General features: G+C 43.4%; 1 protein-coding gene across 1 annotated transcript in view; it reads right to left on the bottom strand.

Moving 5' to 3' along the window:
• Window positions 1-1,515: 1,515 nt before the first annotated feature.
• NIPAL2 (NIPA like domain containing 2) overlaps window positions 1,516-22,021 on the bottom strand; it is a 57,471-nt gene continuing 36,965 nt past the window's right edge. The window contains exons 7-11 of the mRNA XM_060243448.1: window positions 19,793-19,928; window positions 9,693-9,781; window positions 5,977-6,040; window positions 2,194-2,288; window positions 1,516-1,846 (exon numbers count right to left, since the gene is read on the bottom strand). Of these exons, the coding sequence (XP_060099431.1) occupies window positions 1,752-1,846; window positions 2,194-2,288; window positions 5,977-6,040; window positions 9,693-9,781; window positions 19,793-19,928 (479 nt within the window). The 3' untranslated portion in view covers window positions 1,516-1,751. The remainder of the gene's footprint in view (window positions 1,847-2,193; window positions 2,289-5,976; window positions 6,041-9,692; window positions 9,782-19,792; window positions 19,929-22,021) is intronic.

Raw genomic sequence — 22,021 nt, 5'->3', positions numbered from 1 at the left:
TGGATTTCAAGGGTTTCTTACATAAGTAAGCCCAGGTACAAACCAGCTTTGTGAGTCTCACATTATTCTATTAAAATACAGGTCATCAAGACTGTGAGTGTGTAGGACAAACTTGACACAAATCCACACACCACCCTGCCATGCAACGTGGATAATGTAATAGACCAAACATGTAGTCTCAGCTGGAACCGCCTCAGAGGGTTGTTGTGAGGGTAAAATGGAGGACAAGAGACCAATGAAAGCTGCTTTGCGTTCCCAGTGGAGAAGAATTTGGAGTACAAATGAAGTAAATAAATATAGAAAATGTGGTTCTATTTCTGTGCTACTCTATATCAATTAAACATACAAGGTGACAAAGAAGTTCTTTGTTAAAAGAGCTGGTGAAGGGAGCAACCAAAAAAGGGCAGAAAAGAGCAGGCCAAAGAAGGGCAAGGGAGCAGAGCTGTTAACCACAAGGTGGGACAATAAATGCCAGAAAGGGCAGGAGACTGACTGTAAGAAAAGCTGCCTGACACACACAAAGATTTCCCTACTCTTACCACCCCAGAAACAATAGTGCTGCTTGGGAAAATTTGACCCATCTTCTCTTTCCCACAGCCCGTATCATTGCTGTGAGTGGGGCGGGCGGGGAGAAGGGGCTTATGAAGGCATGTTCCCTTCACAGAAGAATTATGCATATCATCAGGATACAAACATTAAGAGCTGGATACCTCTAAGCTGTGGAGACTTGTGAGCAAAAATTCTACTTTGTGAGCTCCTGGCATTAAAATTGTGAGCTACTGCATAAATTATTGTGCTTTAGGGTCATCCTTCCTGAGCTAAGACAAAAATGTGTGAGCTGGAGGCTAAAAATCTGTGAGCTAGCTCACGCTAACTCAGCTTAGAGGGAACACTGCTCCCAGCTTCCTCCTTTTGACAACGGAAAAGACTATGCTGGGGTTATGATAGGGCCATGTGGACAAAAAAGGCATCTTATAGAATGAAAGTTGAGGTGAGGAGGAGAATTGAGTAGAACAGCTGGGAGGGTCCAAGCTGAGTATTTTAACTTCTTCAGGAACAAAAGTATATTAGTGAGACTGAAAAAGCTTTTCTCTCTGGTTAGTGAGTTTTTGCAGCAGAGAAAGGGAAGCAGATAAAGAAGAAATAGTAAAAATGAGAGGAAAAAAATGAAATCACCATTTCCCTCTCTGTACCTAGTATAGCAATAACAGTGTGGTCAGTTCACACGTGAGATGATAAACCAACTTTTGCATTAGAAATTAAATAAATCATGTTAAGTCAGAACTTGAAAGAAATGAAGAAACACTGAAACGCGTGTTTGGGAGGAATGTCGCCTAACTGCTGAGGGACCAGTGAACCTAAAAAAAGCAAATAGTGTCAATAACCAAGGGAAAAGGTCTGTGTAAGAATGGCCCTCAGGCAAAATGGATATGATCCCACTGCTTTTTCTGTGCACAGGAACTGCTTGGCTGCAGAGAAATACGAGATCACAGAAAAAGAACCACTGCATAAGCATAACACCCAGGTTTCATTTAATGTCCTATCATTTTGAACACAACAGCTAGGTTAAATTGCAATGTGTTTGCGATAGCCAAGGGATCCTCAAACAGGATTAAATCACCATAAGAGCTGTCAGGATGAAATAACTTGACACACAATGAGCATGAGTAATAAAAGGGTGGTGTTGAATATGAAGCCAATAAATAAGCAGTTTCTCTTGTTAACTGACATTTAATAGATGCTCTTTTCTTTTAGCTTTGAGTCTTTACAGACTCACCTTCAGTAAGCAAAGAGCCATAGGACAAGCTGTTTGACTCTGGTTGAATTTTCCCTCTTGTCGTCAATCCTGTGGGATTAAAATAATAATAAAAAACTTAGTTGGAGCAACTATGATAAATTCAACCTAACAAGTTTAATTATTTTCCCCTTAGAAGGTTTCTCACCACAGGCTTCAATTTGCTTTGCTGTGATAGTCTGTGGTGAAAGGCTGGAAATAATTCAAGATTTTTTTAAAAAAATCAACTGAAAATAGGAAAAAAAATTAAGTAAAGAGCAATTTTTATTAAAACTGATTGGAAGATCTATTTGATGTGGTTTTTCTTTTCAGCCTTTCCGTTAGTGGATGTTTTTCAGATGCATGAATCGGGATGACAGCCTGAATATCTGACAGAACATTTCCAGAAATAAACTTACCAGGAATGTGTCCATAGTCTATATAAAAACTTGTCAAATGTTCCTTGCCTCTATTTTGGGTGATTAAAAATACTCCAACAAATGACAGAAGGCACCTGCAGAAGTATTGTAAAAATCATGATGTCATTTATTGAGTTAGTTTCTTGATTTATACCCTGTCTCTCTCACCAGCGAGGACCCAAAGAGGCCTACATCATGCTCTTTTCTTCCATTTCATCCTAACAACAATCCTATGAAATAGGTTAGGCTGTGAATGTGTAAGTGACCCAACATCACCTAGCAAGCTTCCTTCTGTTTCTGACCTTTCTTTCGTGGTATGGGAGCCACAGCTCTGACCTTGATAGTCCAGGTTAGCCTGATCTTGGAGGCTAAGCGCAGTCAGCCCTGGTTGGCATTTGGATGGGAGACCACCAAGGAATACAGAGGCAGGCAATGGCAAACCACCTTGAAACCACTCTTGCCTATGGAGTTGCTGTAAGTTGGCGGCGGAGGAGGAGAAGCAGCAGCCAACAGCAGCCATGCCCTGACCTGAATGGCCCAGGCTAGCCTGATCTCATCATATCTCAGAAGCTAAGCAGTCTAAACCTAGGGCAGTTCCGCAGGGCCTGTAAGACAGTCCTCTTCCGGCAGGCCTACAACAACTAACTGACACTGAGAAAAATTTGGATGGAACTAAAATGCACTTAATAGACCGCTGGTTTTTATCTTTTTATGTCTTATTAATTATGGTTTTAACCTTATTATGTAAATGTTTTAAGCTGAATTTATGTGAGTTTATTGTGTTGTAAGCCGCCCTGAGCCACTTCGGTGGGAAGGGCGGGATATAAGTCAAAAAATAAATAAATAAATAAATAAACCTCCTCTGTTCTTGCCTTGAAAAAACCATGAGGGGGTCACCATCAATACTCCCTCTAAGCTATGGAGTCTTGTGAGCAAAATTTCGACTTTGTGAGCAACTGGCATTCAAGTTGTGAGCTACGGCATAAATGAGTTTGTTCTGAGGTCATTCTTCCTGAGCAAGGACAAAAATATGTGAACTCGAGGCTAAAAAACTGTGAGCTAGCTCACACTAACTCAGCTTAGAGGGAACATCAGTCACCATAAGTTGGTTGCGACTTCACAGCCATTTCTACCACCACATGGGAGCCTTGCTGGCCTATTAGAATCTGAAGAGTGTAGTCTAAATACTGTCTCTCATGTGGGTGGCCTAAATCTTCTGGCATTACCAGAGCAGCTCTCATGCTAATAAGGCAACAGTTGAATGAGCCCTTAGCCATTTTATTGTAGGGAGCAAACACAGATTAAAACTATCCTTAAGAGACTCATAGTCATCTGTATGTGTTCTGAGGTGGGCTACTTTACTCAGATTGTTACATTGCTCTTGTTTGGAGAAAATGTTCTGAATAAAGCAGCTCACTCTCAGCACAAAAAAATGTTTTGAATAAAGCAGTTCACCCTCAGCACATACAGAAGACCACAGAGTCTCTCAGGGCCAGTATTCAACTGCTAGGGACACATTTACATGGAGAAAACATCAGCATAAAACTGGGTGGTACCCTGACTCAGCCAGCACCACAGTCAGCAATTTATTTTCTTTTTTAGAATTTATACGCTATGTTTCTACTACAAAAATGCCAGCCTGAGGAGACAGAGCAGAACAAAACAGTTTTAAATAAATAGATGTGAATAAAAATAGTCAAGGAAACATAACTACAAAAAGAAAGTTCATAAAAATACTTAAACAACATCAATTACATAGTACATTTTAAAGCACATAATGAATGAAACCAATAAAGCCTGCAGTGTGAAAATATCAAACACCAAGGAGATGGTCCTAAATTTAAAACAGCAGTGGAGGCGGAGTCAAACAATAATGAGTAGTTTTGATAACAAGTCACAAGGCTAACAGGAAACAGCAAGTTCTCCAGTAGAACTAGTAAGTCTTTGTTCTGCTGAAAGAGGACCATGACAATTTCTCCTTTGGATGAACTTGAATAACTTTTGTGGGGTGAAGAACGTTGAAGGGTGTGGCTTTGTGAGGATTTATATGCATGCCTGAAATGCCAGCCTCTATTTGGCTGCAAGCACAGAGGAGATATGTCTAATCAGGGTTGCCAACTGGCCTTGACAAAAATTTCTTTTCCCTTGAAGAGGGGCTTAATAAAATGTCATATACCAGGTGATGTTATTATCTGTGACATAAAATGAGAGCCAGTATCATGCAGTGCTTAGAATGTCAGGCTAGGATCTGGGACAGTCAGGTTTGAATCCCCACTCTGCCATGGATGTTTGCTGGGTGGCCATGGGCCAGTTACAACTCCCAGCCTAATTTCCTCATAGGGCTGTTGCTGTGAGGACAAAATGGAGGAGAGGAGAATGATGTAAACAGCTTTGGGTCCCCACTGAGGAGAAAGGTGGAGAATAAATGAAGTGTCCATTAAAAAAAAAAAGCTTCAGCAATCTACCACTAAAATGTAGGAAAGGGACAGGACATTTTTTCCAAGCCAGTTGGCAATCCAAATACAGACTGTAACTGTTCCCTTTCAGATTCAAGAGGGTTCTCATTTGCTATCATTACGAGAAAGTGTAATGAATCCAGAAAACATGGCCACACATATCCAATTTTTATTAGCAGATATTTATCCTGCCATTCCTCCAAGGAATTCAAAGCAGTGCACATCAGTCTCCCCTCCTTCATCTTACCTTTACAACAACCTTGTGAGGTAGGTTAGGCTGCCAGTCTGGCCCAGGGTTACCAAACAAACTTAATGGCAGAGTAGGGGTGTGAAATAGGTCTAACATTCTACCCACTGGCTTTTTTTTTTTAATTTGAAAGATTTGTTTCCCAAATTCTTCAAAATCTGCTTGAGATATATATTATTGGAGGGGGGAGAGAAAGCGAAAGGTGAATAACTAGCATATACCATAGATGTAGTTATATATATTTACAGTGTAGTATCTCACAACTCAAATACACAAAGCTTTTACATTTTTGTAGGGCTGCCAACCTCGAGGTGGGATTTGGGAATTCTCCCAGAATTACAACTGATCTCCAAACCACAGATCAGTTCCCCTGGAGAAAATAGATGCTTTGGATGGCAGACTCTACAGCATTACATCCCACTGTTGAAGTCCCTCTTCTCTGCACACCATGCCCTCCTCAGGCTCCACCCCAAAATCTCCAGGAATTTCCTGCCCTGGAGCTGCCTCCCCCCCTCCCTGCAGCTGCTGGTATCCAGAGACAAACTGGGTTGGATCCAGACTACGTTTTCCATCAGCAGAATGGAATTTTCCTGCTTTCCCCCTCCCACTGCAGACCACTGATCTCTACAAAAGGAGACCCTGAGGAAGGACATCAGTGGGGCCTGCAGCAGGAAGGAAGAATGTGGAAACTGCCAATTTAAGCTGGATCCACCCACTGCCTCTGAACACATGTGTGCAAATTAGCCTTTAGCCCATCTGTGGTTCCACTGTATTTACAGTGGGATAATCTAGAAAGTCATTGACAGAGCTGTTCATGCTCTAAAGTTCCTGAGCCCCTCCTTCCCCCACAGGCCTTTGTGTAGGATGCCACTCTGGAAAGGTAAGCAATCCCCTGGCATGTGTTCCTGATGCATCCTAAGGCTCTGCAGTCAGAAAAGCATATCCAGAAATTCCCAGGATGGCCTTGCACTGACTTGGCCACATGGATCTTTAGATCCTTGCTGCAGATCTGAATTTTTCTTAACCTGGTTTCATGCATCAGCCCTAACTTGGCTATAGACTTCCACCAGAAGTACTTACCCAAACAGAAACATGAAGCCGCTCAGCAAACTCACACCTTGGAGTTCCTGATAAAATATGGCTCCTGTATTGAGACCAAACAAGAAGTACAGCTCTTGAATTTGAAGCACAGCAGATAAACCTTGACTGGAATTAAGGGGCATCTCTTCTCTCCTAATTTAGCTCTTAATTACATATAAATAGGACAGGATCCAAAGCACCTATCCAAACCACTTACATATAAAGGAAAGGAATATACCTAATTCTTACCATCTTTAAAGCAAAACATTATTGCATGTTAAGTTATAAGGCCTTGACTACATAATTGTTACTGAGTATCACAAGAGTAATTCTTGATAAGGACAGGACTTTTTTTGAAAAGGAATGCAGTTCTAGCTGGCTTGGAGTCAGGGGGTGTGGGCTAATATGCAAATGAGTTCCTGCTGGGCTTTTTTCTAAAAAAAAGCCCTAGGTAAGGCATTCTCTTAAGGATAAGGAAACTGATAGTACAGCTAATTTGTGCTGTCTCAGGTGTGAAGTTCTATATATGTCAGGAGTTACTGAGATAATTAGAATGCTGCTGTATGAATATTTGCCTTCATACAAACCTGAACAGGTGCTAGAAAATTCTTGAGTCCCCAAAGTAGTATTACTCATTATTGCTATTGACTAACTAAAGACTTTCAAGCTGACAAACTGTCAAAATTTTAATCAAGTTACTGATTGCATTTAAATAAAACTGCATATTTCAAACTGGTGTCTTTTGTATGCAAAGAAAGGATGAATTGCAAGGCAACATACATTTTGAATTCAAAAACTACTCTTAATTGTCAAAAGGAAAGTTTATCATCCATATTAAATATTAAAGAACATTTGTGCTCCAGTAACATATCTGAACCAAAGACAGAAGAAGAAGAAGAAGATGATGATATTGGATTTATATCCCGCCCTCCACTCCGAATTTCAGAGTCTCAGAGTGGCTCACAATCTCCTTTATCTTCCTCCCCAACAACAGACACCCTGTGAGGTGGGTGGGGCTGAGAGGGCTCTCACAGCAGCTGCCCTTTCAAGGATAACTCCTGCGAAAGTTATGGCTGACCCAAGGCCATTCCAGCAGCTGCAAGTGCAGAAGTGGGGAATCAAAACCGGTTCTCCCAGATAAGAGTCCGCGGACCTCCCTCTGCATAAAAAGGAGAATGGGTGCTACCAGCTGACTGTCAATCATGGCATAAAGAGGATGGAGTCTGTACGTCTGGTGCAGGCAGTATGCCCTTTGCCGCAAGTCCACTGATTGACTTGGAAAGGGGAAGAAATTTTGATCTCTGATATATTCTTGATTAATCCATCTTGCCAGCCTCCAACATTTCAACGGTGTCTCAGTCACATTTCTGCCTGCAGGTATAATGGTTAGGTGTTGCCAAAGGCACAAGCCCTTGGATATAAACCAAAGGGCAAGTGCCAAAGGGCTCTTGGTTCCATAGCCAGTCTAATGAAGCAGGATCTGCCTAGGGTTTGTGCTCATTTGTTCTGCTTATTTCAACTGTTTGGTTTCTTCTGGAAATTTCTGTAAGCCACTTTGGATCCCTTGGGGGGAAAGCAGCATAGAAATTCTTAAATATAAATAAATAAGCCCTAATAAAGTTTCCTTGTTTAATCCAAACATGATTGGTCCTGTAGCCTTAGAGAAACTAAATAGAAGAATTCAGACTACTTGTTCAACATGACTTTAGCAGCAGAATCCCCAGTCTGAAATGATTGTATGCATCCTCTGAGTTTATAGCTATTTCCCCCATCTATGGGCTGTTAATCCACACAACTAAAAGTCCACAGTTACATGTGGCTGGCAATCCCATATCAAGTGGTTTTTTCCCTAACATTAACGGATTTGCACAGGAGTGCTTTTCCTGCATTGCCAATAATTAATAGCCGTGTTAATTGTTTCATGCAAACAAATCTGGGCACTTGTGATCTAATCTCAAGCTCCTTCACTGCAGCTTTTAATAGGGCCTTATTCAGGTCAAATTCAGAATGAGTAAGGATATTTAGGAGTTGGCCCAGAAGCACCTAGAGTCAAATTCTCCATTTGGTTACATCATTACAGCTGTCCTGGGTCAATCTTTCCTCTGTATCATACAGCACAGGCCTATTTTAAACCCAGCTGTTGAACCAATCCATATTTTTAAGCTTTGGTGGGTTTTGAATAAGAAATGGACATAAACTAATGGAATTTCTGTATGCAGATCTCCTGAAAACCCAACGACAGAGCAGGCCCCTGTGTGTGTTAAAGGGGTCATAAAAGTTATAGTAACAATAACTTTTTGGCTGACTGTGAAGGCAGCATATTGGTCCCTCTCTGCTCACTTGTTCTTACCACGGCATACAATTCTAGGGAATTGGAGTCTCGTTTCAATCATATCCAGTTCAAAAGTTCTCACCCAGGATAAAATGTTAATAGCTTAAAAATGGCTTTGGATTCATTCTAATTCCTTTGCTTGAGCCGAGCGCATCCAGCTTGCTGAAACAGAATATATACACACAGACGGCTGCAAAGCACAGCTGGTTGTTATCTTAGGGGCTTGCTTCCTTGCCGAAATTGCTTTAGCAGGTAAGAGACCAAGGAGCCAAGATACACATGGGGAAAGCATTCATTGTAAGTCACTGCAGGTACCTCTAATAAAGTAATAAAACAGGATAGATGGAGAATATCAACCCCAAGAAAGAGAGATTTTGATGATGTTGAGTTTTAGTCCCCATTGGCATCTGTAATCATATTCAGAAGAGATTTCTGGACACTGGACATCATCCAGCCAGAGTTAAATGCTTTTTAATCCCATTGATTTCAACGAGAATGTTAAGCACACACTTCACTCTCTCCCACTGCAATCAATGGGACTTAAAAAGTGCTCAAGGTTGGCTGCAGCATGCCCATTACGTTATGCGAGCAAAATGCTCATTGTTCTGACAGGCTAGGGTTTCCTAAGGGGATGAACAGCAAAGCATTTCTGCACACAAGGGTGGATTGGAGTTCCCCTTTGGAGACTAGGCACCCTTAAGTTGGGGAGGGACGGTGGCTCAGTGGTAGAGCATCTGCTTGGTAAGCAGAAGGTCCCAGGTTCAATCCCTGGCATCTCCAAAAAAGGGTCCAGGCAAATAGGTGTGAAAAACCTCAGCTTGAGACCCTGGAGAGCTGCTGCCAGTCTGAGAAGACAATACTGACTTTGATGGACCAAGGGTCTGATTCAGTATAAGGGGGCTTCATATGTTCATATGTTCAAGTCAGGTGCAGGAGAAGTTTTGGTCCTGTTGCAATGGCGTCCCTCAATGCAGCCATTTTTATCACAGGAGTAGCCATCAGCCATTCATTTATATGGAGAACTAAAAGGCTGTACTCACAGATACTAGTTAAGTGGGATGTAAACCTGCTCTTTACTGTATGTTTCCCAGTTTCTGGTGAAGCTGCAGACGTGTCCCACTTTCCTGATAATTTCTGCCTATCTACTGTATCCTAGAGTTACTGATAACCCAAATGACTCGTCTTCAAAGCTCCATCAAGATTCCATTTACAGGACACACTCATGTGTGACAAAACACAGAGAACTCAAAAACTGCTTTTAAGTAGGGACAAATGAACATATAAAAGTTCCAAAGAAGAAAAAGCACGCTGATTCAAAACAGGAGGAGGGTGGGAAATTGCTCAGTTCTTGTGCTTTTATTTTGGTTGAGAAGTAGACACTAACCTGTCACGATAGCACTAATGGTGAAGAATACATAGTTTATTGGAATCACTATTGTTGCTCCATAGAGTTTCTCTGCTTGGGTCAAGAACCTGTAAGAAGAAAGTTGTACACTGTTAGCTTTGCACAGCTAGGAAATCCTAATTGTGTATTTATATCCCACCGTTCTGCTTTCTATAAAGCACCCAAGGCAGTTTACAGTTCATAAAACAAACAGATCAAGCTACAGAATGAAACTAATAGCATTAAAGTCATAAGAAGTAAACCATCAGCAGCAAAAATCAGTGTATAAACAGAACATTTGCCACTTCAAAAGCCTTCTAGGACAGAATGATTTTCATATTTCATAGATGAGGAAAGACAGGATCAGATAAACCTCAGCTGGTTGGGTATTTGATGACTAAGGGAGCCTGCTAGCAATGACAGCTGACACACACAGAGAGATGTTAAATTCAGGAATTTAGAAATGACTCTTCTTCCCCAGGCTCCCAAGAGCATGGCAAGTGATGAGGTAAACACCCTAGCCCTGGGGTGGCCAATGGTAACTCTCCAGATGTTTTTTTGCCTACAACTCCCATCAGCCCCAGCCATTGGCTATGCTGGTTGGGGCTGATGGGAGTTGTAGGCAAAAAAAAATCTGGAGCGCTACCGTAGGTTAGGGATGTGCATTCGGTTCGGCCGAACCGTATTTACAGCCGAATCACCACTGATTCGGCTGTATATGGAATAAGCTGCAGCCGATCCCCATAGGTGCCCATTATACGGCAGCCGAATACAGCTCGCCGTATACTTACGAATGGCTATTCGGAAGTATACGGCTGTCAATTCAAAAGGCGGGAAAGTAGCTTCTGCAGCCTCAAAGGAGCTGCTTGCCTACTTTCCCGCCTTTAGTTGTTTTTTCCCGCCTCTCCCATAGCCTCCCTGGGATCAGGGAGGGGGAGAGGGGGAAGAGGAGCCCCAGCAGCCAATCCAAAGCATGCATTTGCAAAATGCATTGCAAATGCATGCTTTGCAGGGCTTTTTAAGGAGTCTTCCTTCCTGGCTGGACTCCTCCATTGCTGCTGTGTGTGAGAGATTGTGCTGCTGCTGGCTGGCCCTTGGCTTCAGATGCTGCCTGCTGCTCTCTCACTCAGCCTTACCAGACTTCCCTGGACTAGAGAAGACAAGGTAAGACAATCTTGGGGTTCTTGTTTTTATTTATTGTTGGTAAAAGGACTTTTTAAGACTTAGAGTCCCTTTACTTATCCAGATTTGGGTGGTGGTGGGGTAGCTTATTTGGGGTTAGGGGGTTAGGGGTTTCTGCTTGGGGAGGGGGCCTGGGGTGGGGGGTTTTGCCAATTTGCCCATATCTTAATTTAGTGAGAGGACTTTTAAAAGTGCAGTGTCCTTTTACTTCTCCTGATTTGGGTGGCTTGGATTTCTTGGGGTTAGGGTGAAGGGTTTTTTTGGGGGGGAGGGGTTGGCAAAGTTCCTGTATTGTTAAAAGTTATTTTTTTTTTACTGTTTTAAAAGTATTCAGTGTTTGATTTGTTGCTGCTGTGTTGTGCTGCTGCTGTTACTCTTCTCTTCGGGTTCTTGGGGGGGGGGGTGCTGTTTGGCCTAATTTCCATTGGTTAAAAGGCCACTTTTGAACATATATGAACATATGAAGCTGCCTTATACTGAATCAGACCCTTGGTCCATCAAAGTCAGTATTGTCTTCTCAGACTGGCAGCGGCTCTCCAGGGTCTCAAGCTGAGGTTTTTCACACCTATTTGCCTGGACCCTTTTTTGGAGATGCCAGGGATTGAACCTGGGACCTTCTGCTTACCAAGCAGATGCTCTACCACTGAGCCACCGTCCCTCCCCACTTTTGTCCCCCTTTTCCTGGTTCTGGTTTTAGGGGGGGGGGTGTTGTTGACTGATTTGGCCTGAGCTTTCTTATTGGTGAAAAGGCCATTTTTTAACACTTGAGTTGCTTGGCCTTTTCTCCTGTTGTCCCTTTTTTTGGTTTGGGGGTGGGGGTGTTGTTGACTTATTTGGCCTGAGCTTTCTTGTTGGTGAAAAGGCCACTTTTTAAACACTTGGCCTTTTGTGATTCTGCTGGTTTTGTTTTGGTTTTTTTAAATTACCTCTGGTTGGTGTGGGGGTTGGTGAGGGTGTGTGTGGGCTGGGTCACTTTCTTGTTTTTATAGAGTAGATTGTGTGTTCTGTGGCAGGGAAGCTGGCACCTGGGTGAGAGACCCAGAACCAGCAGGCTTGTTGTGGTTGGCCAGCTCTCTCCGTGTTGTCTGGGGCAGGGCTGGAGAGCTGGCATCTGTATATTGTGTGTTCTGTGGCAGGGAAGCTGGCACCTGGGTGAGAGACCCAGAACCAGCAGGTTTTTTGTGGTTGGCCAGCTCTCCCCGTGTTGTTTGGGGCAGGGCTGGAGAGCTGGCATCTCGGTTTGCTGCAGCCAGGTCTGCAGAGGAGACCTTGAGCAGATTGTGTTTTGTGTGGCAGTGACATTGGCAACTGGGTTTATATTGCTTCCAGGCCTGCAGGGTTCATAGAGTAGATAGAGGGATGTAGTGCATTTGGGTCCTATAGAGATTCTCTGATGTGGTTAGGTGTGGCTTTGGGTGCCCCAGGAATTGGACCCCCTGGTCCAATTTTTTTTTGGCCTTGTGGGTTTGGTGTGGGACAGTGCCCTGAAGCTGCACAGCAGTTTGGGGGCTCTCCTCAAAACCCCCTGCTCCCCAAAGCCACTTTTCCCACGACAATTACAGTGAGGAAGTGGCTAATTGGGCTTGGAATGGGCCTTTTGGGGAGCCCAAAGACAGGGACCCCCTGGCCCAATCTTTTTGGGACCTGGGGGGGGGGGTTGGAGGGGAGAGTCCCCTGCAGGTCCCCTGCAAATTTGGGGGCTCTACCTCAAACTCCCTGCCCCCCAGTAGCCTCTAATTATGCCCTATGTTGCCATTGATTTCAATGGCCCATAGGGTATAATGATGGAATAGGGGCACCCTCTTTGGGTGCCCCTGGAATGGGATCCCCTGGCCCAATCTTTTTGGGAATTGTGGGGGGGGGGGTGGAGGGGAGAGTCCCCTGCAGGTCCCCTGCAAATTTGGGGGCTCTCCCTCAAACCCCCTGCCCCCCAGTAGCCTCTAATTATGCCCTATGTTGCCATTGATTTCAATGGCCCATAGGGTATAATGATGGAATAGGGGCACCCTCTGGAATGGGATCCCCTGGCCCAATCTTTTTGGGACTTGGGGGGGTTGGAGGGGAGAGTCCTCTGCAGGTCCCCTGCAAATTTGGGGGCTCTCCCTCAAATCCCCTCCCCTCCATGCAGCTTCAAATATACCCTATTTGCCATTGATTTCAATGGCCCATAGGGTATAATAGGGCCGTATATTCGGTAAAAGCTGCGCATCTACCGTATATGCGGCTATTCCGAATGCGGTATTCAGGAGTATACGGGGATTCCGAATTCCCCCCCCCCCCCGTATACTTCTGAATCCGTGTAAAACCGAATTTTTTTTTTTTTTTTTGCACATCCCTACCGTAGGTCACCCCTGTGCCTAGCCATTTAACCATCAGTACCCAACAGAAGGCAGCCTTCTCCAAGCAAACAATTAACTACAAGAAACAGAATGATACAAACAAATGCTGAATTCAGACACGCGGACAAAATGGATCACAATTTTTAAAGAAAACCCCAGTCATCAGGCCACTCTCCCATCTTTAAGCATAGTGGCTGGAGGTGGAAAACCTGAATCAAATCTTGTCTGGATTCTATCCCAACCTCTCTTGCATTGCCTGGCTGCTAGCAAAGCCTCATTTTATATGGCACCCACCTGATCTTGATCGGATGCAATAAATAGGCAGGGGAAGAACAGGCAAGTCCAAGGCAAGCTTAATCTCCTCTTCCTTGCTCTTGTCATGATCATAGGTCTAGTGTGACCTACAGGCTCCAGAGAAGCCTGTCTAGAAGTTGCTAGTGGGCCTGCATCTCCCAGGATCTCTTCTGTCACTCTGATTGGGTGGCAGAGTTTTTGGAGGGAAAACTATCCCAGAGGGGGTGGGGCCTGGGAGGGAAGCAATAAAAGATCCACCTAGTAAGTGAAGTTTTTCATTTTGGAAAGGCTGCAGGGAGAAAGGTTCATGCTGGACAGAAGGCAGTTGGAGGGTTGCCTCACCCAAGCAGGTGGGTCTATATGGTATAAAGACGGGAATGTCTAGTCAGATGTGTCAGGGCTTTTATTTATTTACATCAACCTATACTGTTTCTTATTTCACTGGTGCACTAAATGTTTTACTACCCACTTGTTCTAGAGCTCTTATATTAAACGCCTAAGCTCTTATATTAAACGCCTAGGGAAGATACAAGGGTTGATTGGGTGGGTGCTCTGGGCCCTCCCAGGCAGACCCTTACCAGAAAGATGGCAGGCAGTCAAAGGCCCTTCCTGGACCCCTGTGGTGTGACAGCTCTTACTAAAGGACTTCCCTGTCCCCATTCAGTCTATCCACTTCACTGCATTCCATACACTTTTTTTTTCATCTGAAGCAGAATTAACCTTCTACAACAATCACTGTCTTTGCTTTCTTGGCCTTTCACCATATTCCTTAACTAAGAGAAGAATATGAGTAGCTTGCTTGCTCACTTTTTCACGTGTGTGTGTGTGTGGCTCTGTCTTCTCTGCATGTCCCCCAGTGAGCACTGCGTTCAGGGACACAAAATCTACTGTCCATTTCTGGACCAAAGGAGGCCAAGTTATGCTCTACAAGGGCTAGGGCCTTCTTGGTGGCAGCACCAGGAATGTGGAATGCCCTCGCAGAAGCTATAAGGGCCCTGTGGGATCTTTCTACCTTCTGCAGGGCCTGCAGGACAGAACTGTCCCAACAGGTATTTATAGGGTTGCCAAGTCCAATTTAAGAAATATCTGGGGACTTTGGGGGTGGAGCCAGGAGACATTAGGGGTGGAGCCAAGATCAAGGCTGTGATAAGCATAATTGAATTTCAAAGGGCATTCTGGCCATCACTTTTAAAGGGACCGCACACCTTTTCAATGCCTTCCTTCCATAGGAAATAATGAAGGATAGGGGCACCTTCTTTTGGGGCTCATAGAATTGGACCCCCTGGTCCAATTGTTTTGAAACTTGGGGGATATTTTGGGGAGAGGCACTAGATGCTGTGCTGAAAATTTGGTGCCTCTACCTTAAAAAACAGCCCCCCCAGAGCCCCAGATACCCATGGATAATTCTCCATGATTTTCTATGGGAATAAATCTCCATAGGGAATAATAGAGTTCCCAGCAGACATTTCCGTCCCCTCCACTTGCTTTCTGACGACCCTGAAGTGGGGGGAGGGCCTCCAAACAGGGGGATCCCCTGCCTTTACCTGGGGATTGGCAACCCTAGATATTTAACATCTGACCTGGGAGACTGCCACCCCACATCTCTAAAGAGCTATGATTACTGTATGATCACCATCACCATCAGGAAAAGAATTCACCTCTACTGAAGACAGCACCATAGAATGTTTTAATTATAATGGTATTTTATTGGTTTTTAAACTGCAAATGTAGATATCTGAATTGACTGTTAGCCGCCCTGAGTCCGCTTGTGGAGAAGGCGGGATAGAAATTTAATGTAAATAAAAGTAAATAAATAAAATGGGGAAGGAGGTATGGCAGTAAGTAGGTTCTCAACTGCTTTTGCCTGCAATGTTTTGGTGGAACAACTTATATTGTGCATAATGGCAAACTGAATAAAAGCATATGACTGAGACCTTTGGTCCTGCTGCCTTTTAAATTTCCCCTTGGGAAAGGCTAACGCTTCTTGGTGAATCCATGAGCAGGAAGGAGTCATAAAGGAAAGGTGGATGTGATGTCCTAAGGATGTATCACCAAGTAATAAAGTGGGAGCGGCTAGATTTTTTTCCTGTTGCTTTGTGTTGCTGCTTCTGTATGGAGGAGGCTCAGGGGGTGGTGGAACTAAACAAACTAGGTTTTCTGCATTCAGAAGTAAACCACAGTTAGTACAAACCACAGTTAACAGGTCAAGTGCAAACTATTACTCAGGGTGCAGGCAGGCAGGAGTCCAAAGCCAGTCCAAGGTCAAAGTCCAGGAAGTCAAGCAGGAGTCAAGTCACCAATGCAGAATCACAAACTGGAATCAGAAGTCAATGTCCAAAAGCCAAAAGGTCAGGGTGCCAAGGAAATCAAGCAGGTCAGGATCAGGAAGGAGCGTGGATGCAAGCCAGAGAATAGACTTGTTGCTTCCACAAGGTTACCAGGTCCTGGGTGGGAGCTATATGGGAGTTTCAATCAGCCTGTTCCCTGGGTGGCAGTGACTCTGCTAGAACTCAGGGCTGAGAGATCTGAAGCATCAGCGTGCCTCAAGTCTTTGCTCTGAAAGTTCTTTCCGGAGCCTGCTTCGAACTCTTGAGATGGGAGGAGGAGAGCTTGGAGGAGATTGATCATCAACAGCTGACACTGGTGCCTGGAGAGTGATTGATGGGCCAGTTGCTGTTTGTTCAGCTGAGGAACTGGCTGGCAACTCTTCCAGGTCTGTTAACCCTTCCAGCTCCTCCTCGTCAGGGCTCATGACACTTACTCAGAATCTCAGTTTAGCACCCACCAGCAAACCATGGCTGGTTGTGTAGTGTCCATTTAAATACCACAATAAACAGGACCGGATCTACATGTTTTTTGAGGGGTGGCAAAATAAACAAATAATGCCCCCTTATGGGCCCATTCTATCTTATGGGCCCATAGAATAGAATGGCCTCCACACCCAATTTGGTGCCCCCCCTCCAGCGCTCTCTCTGCCCCTCCCTAAATCCGGCCCTGACAACAGAGCAGAGTTTTATCAAACCATAGTTTAACAGGATGTCTGAATGCGGTCCAAAATTGCAAAGTGTAAACAAGTAATATCCATTGATATTTCAAGCAAATTAGCTGTCTGTTCATCCAAATTCTTCAACTCTGCATAAGGATGGAGACCTGGTTTAGTATAGTGGCTGAGGGGGAAAACGTGAATCAAATCTTGTCTCTACCACAATCTCACTTAGCACCTTTCAGGAAGCCACTCTCTCTTAGCCTGAGAGCTCCATTTGCAATATGTCTATCTACCCTACAGGCTTGTAAAGATTACTGGGGTGAGGTATATCTCTTTATGCTACATAAATTCTAAGAGTTGGATCCTTAGATTTTAACACCTCTTTTCTCAACAACTCCCTGCAAACACTAAAAAAGCCTATACCAGGGCTTGGGAGTTCTGTGTGGGGGGAAAAGCCACAGAATATAGGGGATGGGGGATGAAACTGCTGTTTGGTCAGTGGCACGTCTGCTGATGTAAGAGGGACGATTTTGTCTGTTTTAACCATCCTCGCTGCAGCTGGCCATTACTCATTTGTTGTTGTTTTTCATAGGACTACTCCAAACCCTGATATCATCTTTTCAATGGTCACAGAGGGCTGCCAGGGAAAGGCAAGAAAGATCCATCCCCATCAGAATCTTCCTCCAGTAGTGTGTAGGATCCAGCTCTAAGTTTTATTATCTACTTTATTATAAGAGTCAGTGTGGTATAGAGGATTGCTCTAGGTCAGGATCTGGGAGACCCAAGTTCAAACTCCTGGCCTGCCATAGAAGCTTACTGGGGGACCCCTGAGCTGGTCACTCTCTCTCAGCCTAACCTACTTCACAGAAGCCACTTCAGATCTCATTGGGGAGTAATGGAGTAAAATAAAAATTTTAAAAGGCAAATTGAAAATGTTCCAAATAAATAAATAGAAGGTGAATGCAATCGTGAGTTTCCATGCTTTATTAGACTTTCCCCATGTTTTATTAGAGAATCAGCAGCAAAATGTTTCCTGTCATTGAGACTTCTAAGTTTTGCAATTGCACATGTTGATAAAAGAGTAATTATAAAAATAAACTAAGAGGGAACCAGCATTTCCCCACAGAGTGTTTTATAATTACTTTTTCCTAATAATTATATCATTTTTTTAAAAAAAGTTTAAATGGAATACACTTTTCCACCTGCTATCTCTAGGCCTTTTTTTGTAGAAAAAACCTAGCAGGAATCATTTGCATATTAGGCCACACCCCCTGATACCAAGCTAGCTGGAACTGCATTCCTGCTCAAAAAAAGCCTTGACTATCTCAATATTTGTTTGTACAATTGCAAAAGTCCAACTTTGAAAATAATGTGGCTGCAATCCTAAGGAGACTTTCATGGGAACAAGACCTACTGAAAAACAGGGGATTTGCTTCTGAGTAGACCTGCTTAGGAATGCTTTCTGTATTGCTCAGCCCTTCTAATTTGTCAGTGATATGGACTGGGGCCTGAATATTTGCATCCTTTAAACAGAGTTATACTGAAAAGTCTACTTCTGCAACAGTAATACTCCAACCTCTGATCTGTTTTTGACATTAGGAGTGACTGCATTGTTATTTTAGCAACTGTTGAGCAGTCTCCTTGGAGCTTTAAAAATAAAAAAAAATCCTGCATGTTCATGGAATAGTCAGGATTTTGAAGTCACTGAAAACACCTCATTACTTTTGGTCATTCCTTACAATGATAGTCTGAAGAAATCATATGCCCCCGTGCATGAAGATCCCCCCAAAGCTGCCCAAATGAGCCATTAACTAAAACAAGGTTGCAATTCTCTTTGGCTGCAAGCTGCATTCTTTGAGAGATAGAGTAGCCTAGTGGCAGAGCGCACGCTGCAGAATTCAGCTCCATATTTGACAGCTAATCTTAGGTAAGCCACTGTTCCCACCAACAGCCTCCCACCTGCAAAATAGGATCTCAGCTCTCTAAGAGTCGATGCTCTGGAACACCTGTGAATGGATCCATCTTGAGAGTAAAGAGAAGCCTTTGGTTTCTCTGATTTAGACTGCTGCAGAAGGAGTTGACCTCTTCTTCCTCCCATGCCCATTTCTCCAACCTCAATCACTTCCTCTGGGGATGCTACTTGCCCCACAAGGAACGCATTTCAACAGCAATCATTCTCAATAGAGAAAGAGATTGCAGGTAACCACATGGTTCGAAAGCAAAATCCAGTCACAAAAACAATAGGGTTTGATCCACCCAGCCTTTCGCTCAGTCTCAGTCAATTCCCCTTCTTATTCTCATCCTCAACCTGTGTAGTTAGTGTCCAAACTGGTCCCATGATCCCAGTAGTCTTTTTTTTTTTTTGTACCTGCAGAAAACAGGTTGGATCCAACATTGCCTTAAAGGTGGTTTTCTTCACAACCACTACCCCTTTTTTGTTTTTAACAAAAAAGGGGTAGTGATGAAGAATTTTGTAGAACTCAAAAGTTTGCATAGTTTTATGTCTAGGGTTGCCAGCTCTGAGTAGGGAAATACCTCAGGATTTTAGGAGTGGATCTTTGGGAGGACAGAATTTAGGGAGGACAGGGACCTCAGGAGAGTATAATGCCCTCCAAAGCAGCCATTTTCTCCAGGAGAACCAATCTGGAGATCAACTGTAATAGCAGGAGATCTCCAGGTGCCATCTGGAAGTTGGGAACCCTATTTTGTGTAATTTTGGTGGGTCCCAATAAAACATATTATGTGTTTTGTTGTTTAGATTTCAACACCCACAGTCAGGTATACTATGATGATAAAGCAAACAGGAGAAAAGGCAAGGCAAGCAAGTACGTTACAACTTTTCAGTTCAAAGCCAAGTGGTACAGGGGGAGGGAGGGAAATTGGTGAAAGCGGACCTGGGTGTTAGATTTATTAGTGACTGGCATTGGGTCTAAAAGATGTGAGGAGGGGGGAAAGCCCTGCAGGAAAGTGCTAAGGTTCAGTTGGCTTGGAATCTACAGTCAACGTAAAAGTGCATTCAGGAAAACCTGCATGGCTAGTTAATAGCAAAGTAAAGCATACCAGTCATAAATCAAAGAAGAAGTGAAGTCATAATAATGCATCTGTGCCTGAAATAATCAGTGCCGAGTTTGGCAAGGGCCCATCAGGAGTTGGCTGGGTTTTAAGCAGGACATCAAACATTAATACAAAGGGTGGAGAGGGGGAGTAATCAGCAGATTAAATAAATGCATAAGGAATAATAAATAAATAATGGAAAGAAATAATATAGTGAGGAAGCTTGGTAGAATACAAATACTTACTTGACTTGGAAAAGACAAGATAGAACCATTATGATAAGCATGAGATAAAAAATGGGGTAGGTGAGCTGCATGTTTCCCTTAACAGAAAGTATAATCATGGTTGCCACAGCCTTCGCAGAAATGATGGTGGGAGACGCTGGAAGAAGACATTTTAAAAAATCACTTATGCATGTTCACTAAATAGCTCTCCCAACATTCTCTCCCATGAATATGACTAACAGTAAAGAGCAGCCCTCAGGGAAATTTAACAAATGCCACAGAAATCCTGGACTTAAGGTGGCCCAACCAGTACAAATGCTAAATAAATAAATGAAGGTAGAGAACACATGGCCTAGACTTAGATGATCATTGGTGATGGTAGATTATTTTGTAGGAGTAGAACACCAATCTCTGCTCCTGTTGCAGCATGGTGTGCCTCCTCCCAACGCATGCCCCTGGGGCCCAAGGACTGTGTAGGAAGCAGTGAGGGAGCAAGTCTACACTGGAAAAGGATACCAGCAAACATGCCTATCCTTTTTTCTACTGGAGAAATTTACAGCTGAGAGTCAAACTATAGGGCTGGATCTAGCCACTCCTTCCATTTCGCTCAGTTTCTCTCCTTACCACAGTCCGTATCACACATGACTTTGTCCATGATCTCATAATCCACCTTTTTGGGGGGGTGGGGAGATAGTCAAAGGGGACTCCTTGTTCAGCAGCTGGAAAATTGGCTGGATCCAACCCATCATTTGTTCTCACCTGTATCAATATTTATTTACCCACCAACTTCTTAGCTTCTTATCTTCATGGACCATATTGCTGTTTCTTTATGATCTTGTTTGGCAAGAAGAAAGTTGTTGCCCAGCTGCTTTCCCATCCCAGTTTCCTCAGTGGGACAAAAGAGGTCCAAGCACCTCAATTCTTTCACACAATGTAAACTCACTCTTTTTCCTAGGAGCAGGCCTGACCCAGAGTAACTTTCTGGCCACTTGGGCTGACAATATAATCCAGGGCCTCCGCAAGGCTTGTAAGACAACCCTCTTCCAGCTGGCATACAACTGACCGATATCTGAATCTGAAAATCCAAATTCATGAACACCAGCATATCTGAACTTTGGAATACTTGAAGAACTGACTTTTAGGGAAAGATGTAGCATGGTATATTGATAAATGTGTTTTTATGTATTTTACTGTATTAATTTTTAATGTATTTAACTTGATTTACTGTTAGTTTTATGTTGTGAGCCGCCCTGAGCTCACTTCGGTGGGGTAGGGCGGGATATAAATTGAAATAAATAAATAAATAGTACCATGAAATGACATTGTAATTTTAAAATTTTCTTCGCACCATTCACCTTTCTCACTGGGATTCAAGGTGGATTATGCAGAATGAGTCCATACAATCAACAGGATGAAACATTCAATAAAACAATGGGATATGATTTGGGTTGTAGAACCAACCAGAAATCTAAAACCCCAATACTGAAGCAAATATAAGTATTAACATGACATATTAAATGATGCAAAATAACATAATAGGATTCAGTTTACAGCAAACTACACACAGTACTTAGATCAAAATGAAGACATGAACAGTGACTCACAAAAGCTCATCCCCTGCCACAAATTTTGTTAGTCTTCAAGGTGTTACTTGACTCTTGCTCTTTTCTATACACAGAAGTATAGACCACAGTACTTAATGATTTATCCAAGTACCTTCATAAATCATTTTGTACATTGCTACCTACCTTGTTGCCTGTGTGGAAAACCCCTCTTGAATAATTCAGTTTTGCATAGTTTGCAGAAAGCCAGGAGAATGAGAACCTTTCTGATCTCAGGCAGACCATTCCACAAGGTGGGGGCCACAACAGACAAGGCATTTACAGGGAGCTGTTGGTTTTGCCCATTTGGAGGTTGGCACCTGCAGAAAGCCCTGCTCAGGTGAGCAAAGCTGTCATGGTGGAGCAGAGGGGGAGAGCTGGTCTCTCAGATATAGGGACCAGGGCCATGAAGGGCTTTGTATGTGATAGCCAGTACTTTAAACTGAACCTGTTAACTGATAGGCAGCCAGTGGAATGACTGGAATGGGAGTAAAATGCATGATCCAAGGCATGGTATTTTGCACTGTACATCACCTGGACAGATCTTCTGGGGCATGAACAAAGCTGGATCAGAGCACTTCCCCACAAATTCTGCAATTTTATATATTCTGTAAGTTTATAGTGGCCTTTTTATCAGTGGGGCAATTTT

The sequence above is a fragment of the Heteronotia binoei genome, chromosome 7 (assembly GCF_032191835.1).
Source record: "Heteronotia binoei isolate CCM8104 ecotype False Entrance Well chromosome 7, APGP_CSIRO_Hbin_v1, whole genome shotgun sequence".
NCBI lineage: Eukaryota > Metazoa > Chordata > Lepidosauria > Squamata > Gekkonidae > Heteronotia > Heteronotia binoei.
Note: the sequence above shows the minus strand (reverse complement) of the source record. Positions and strands in the feature narration are given on the sequence as shown.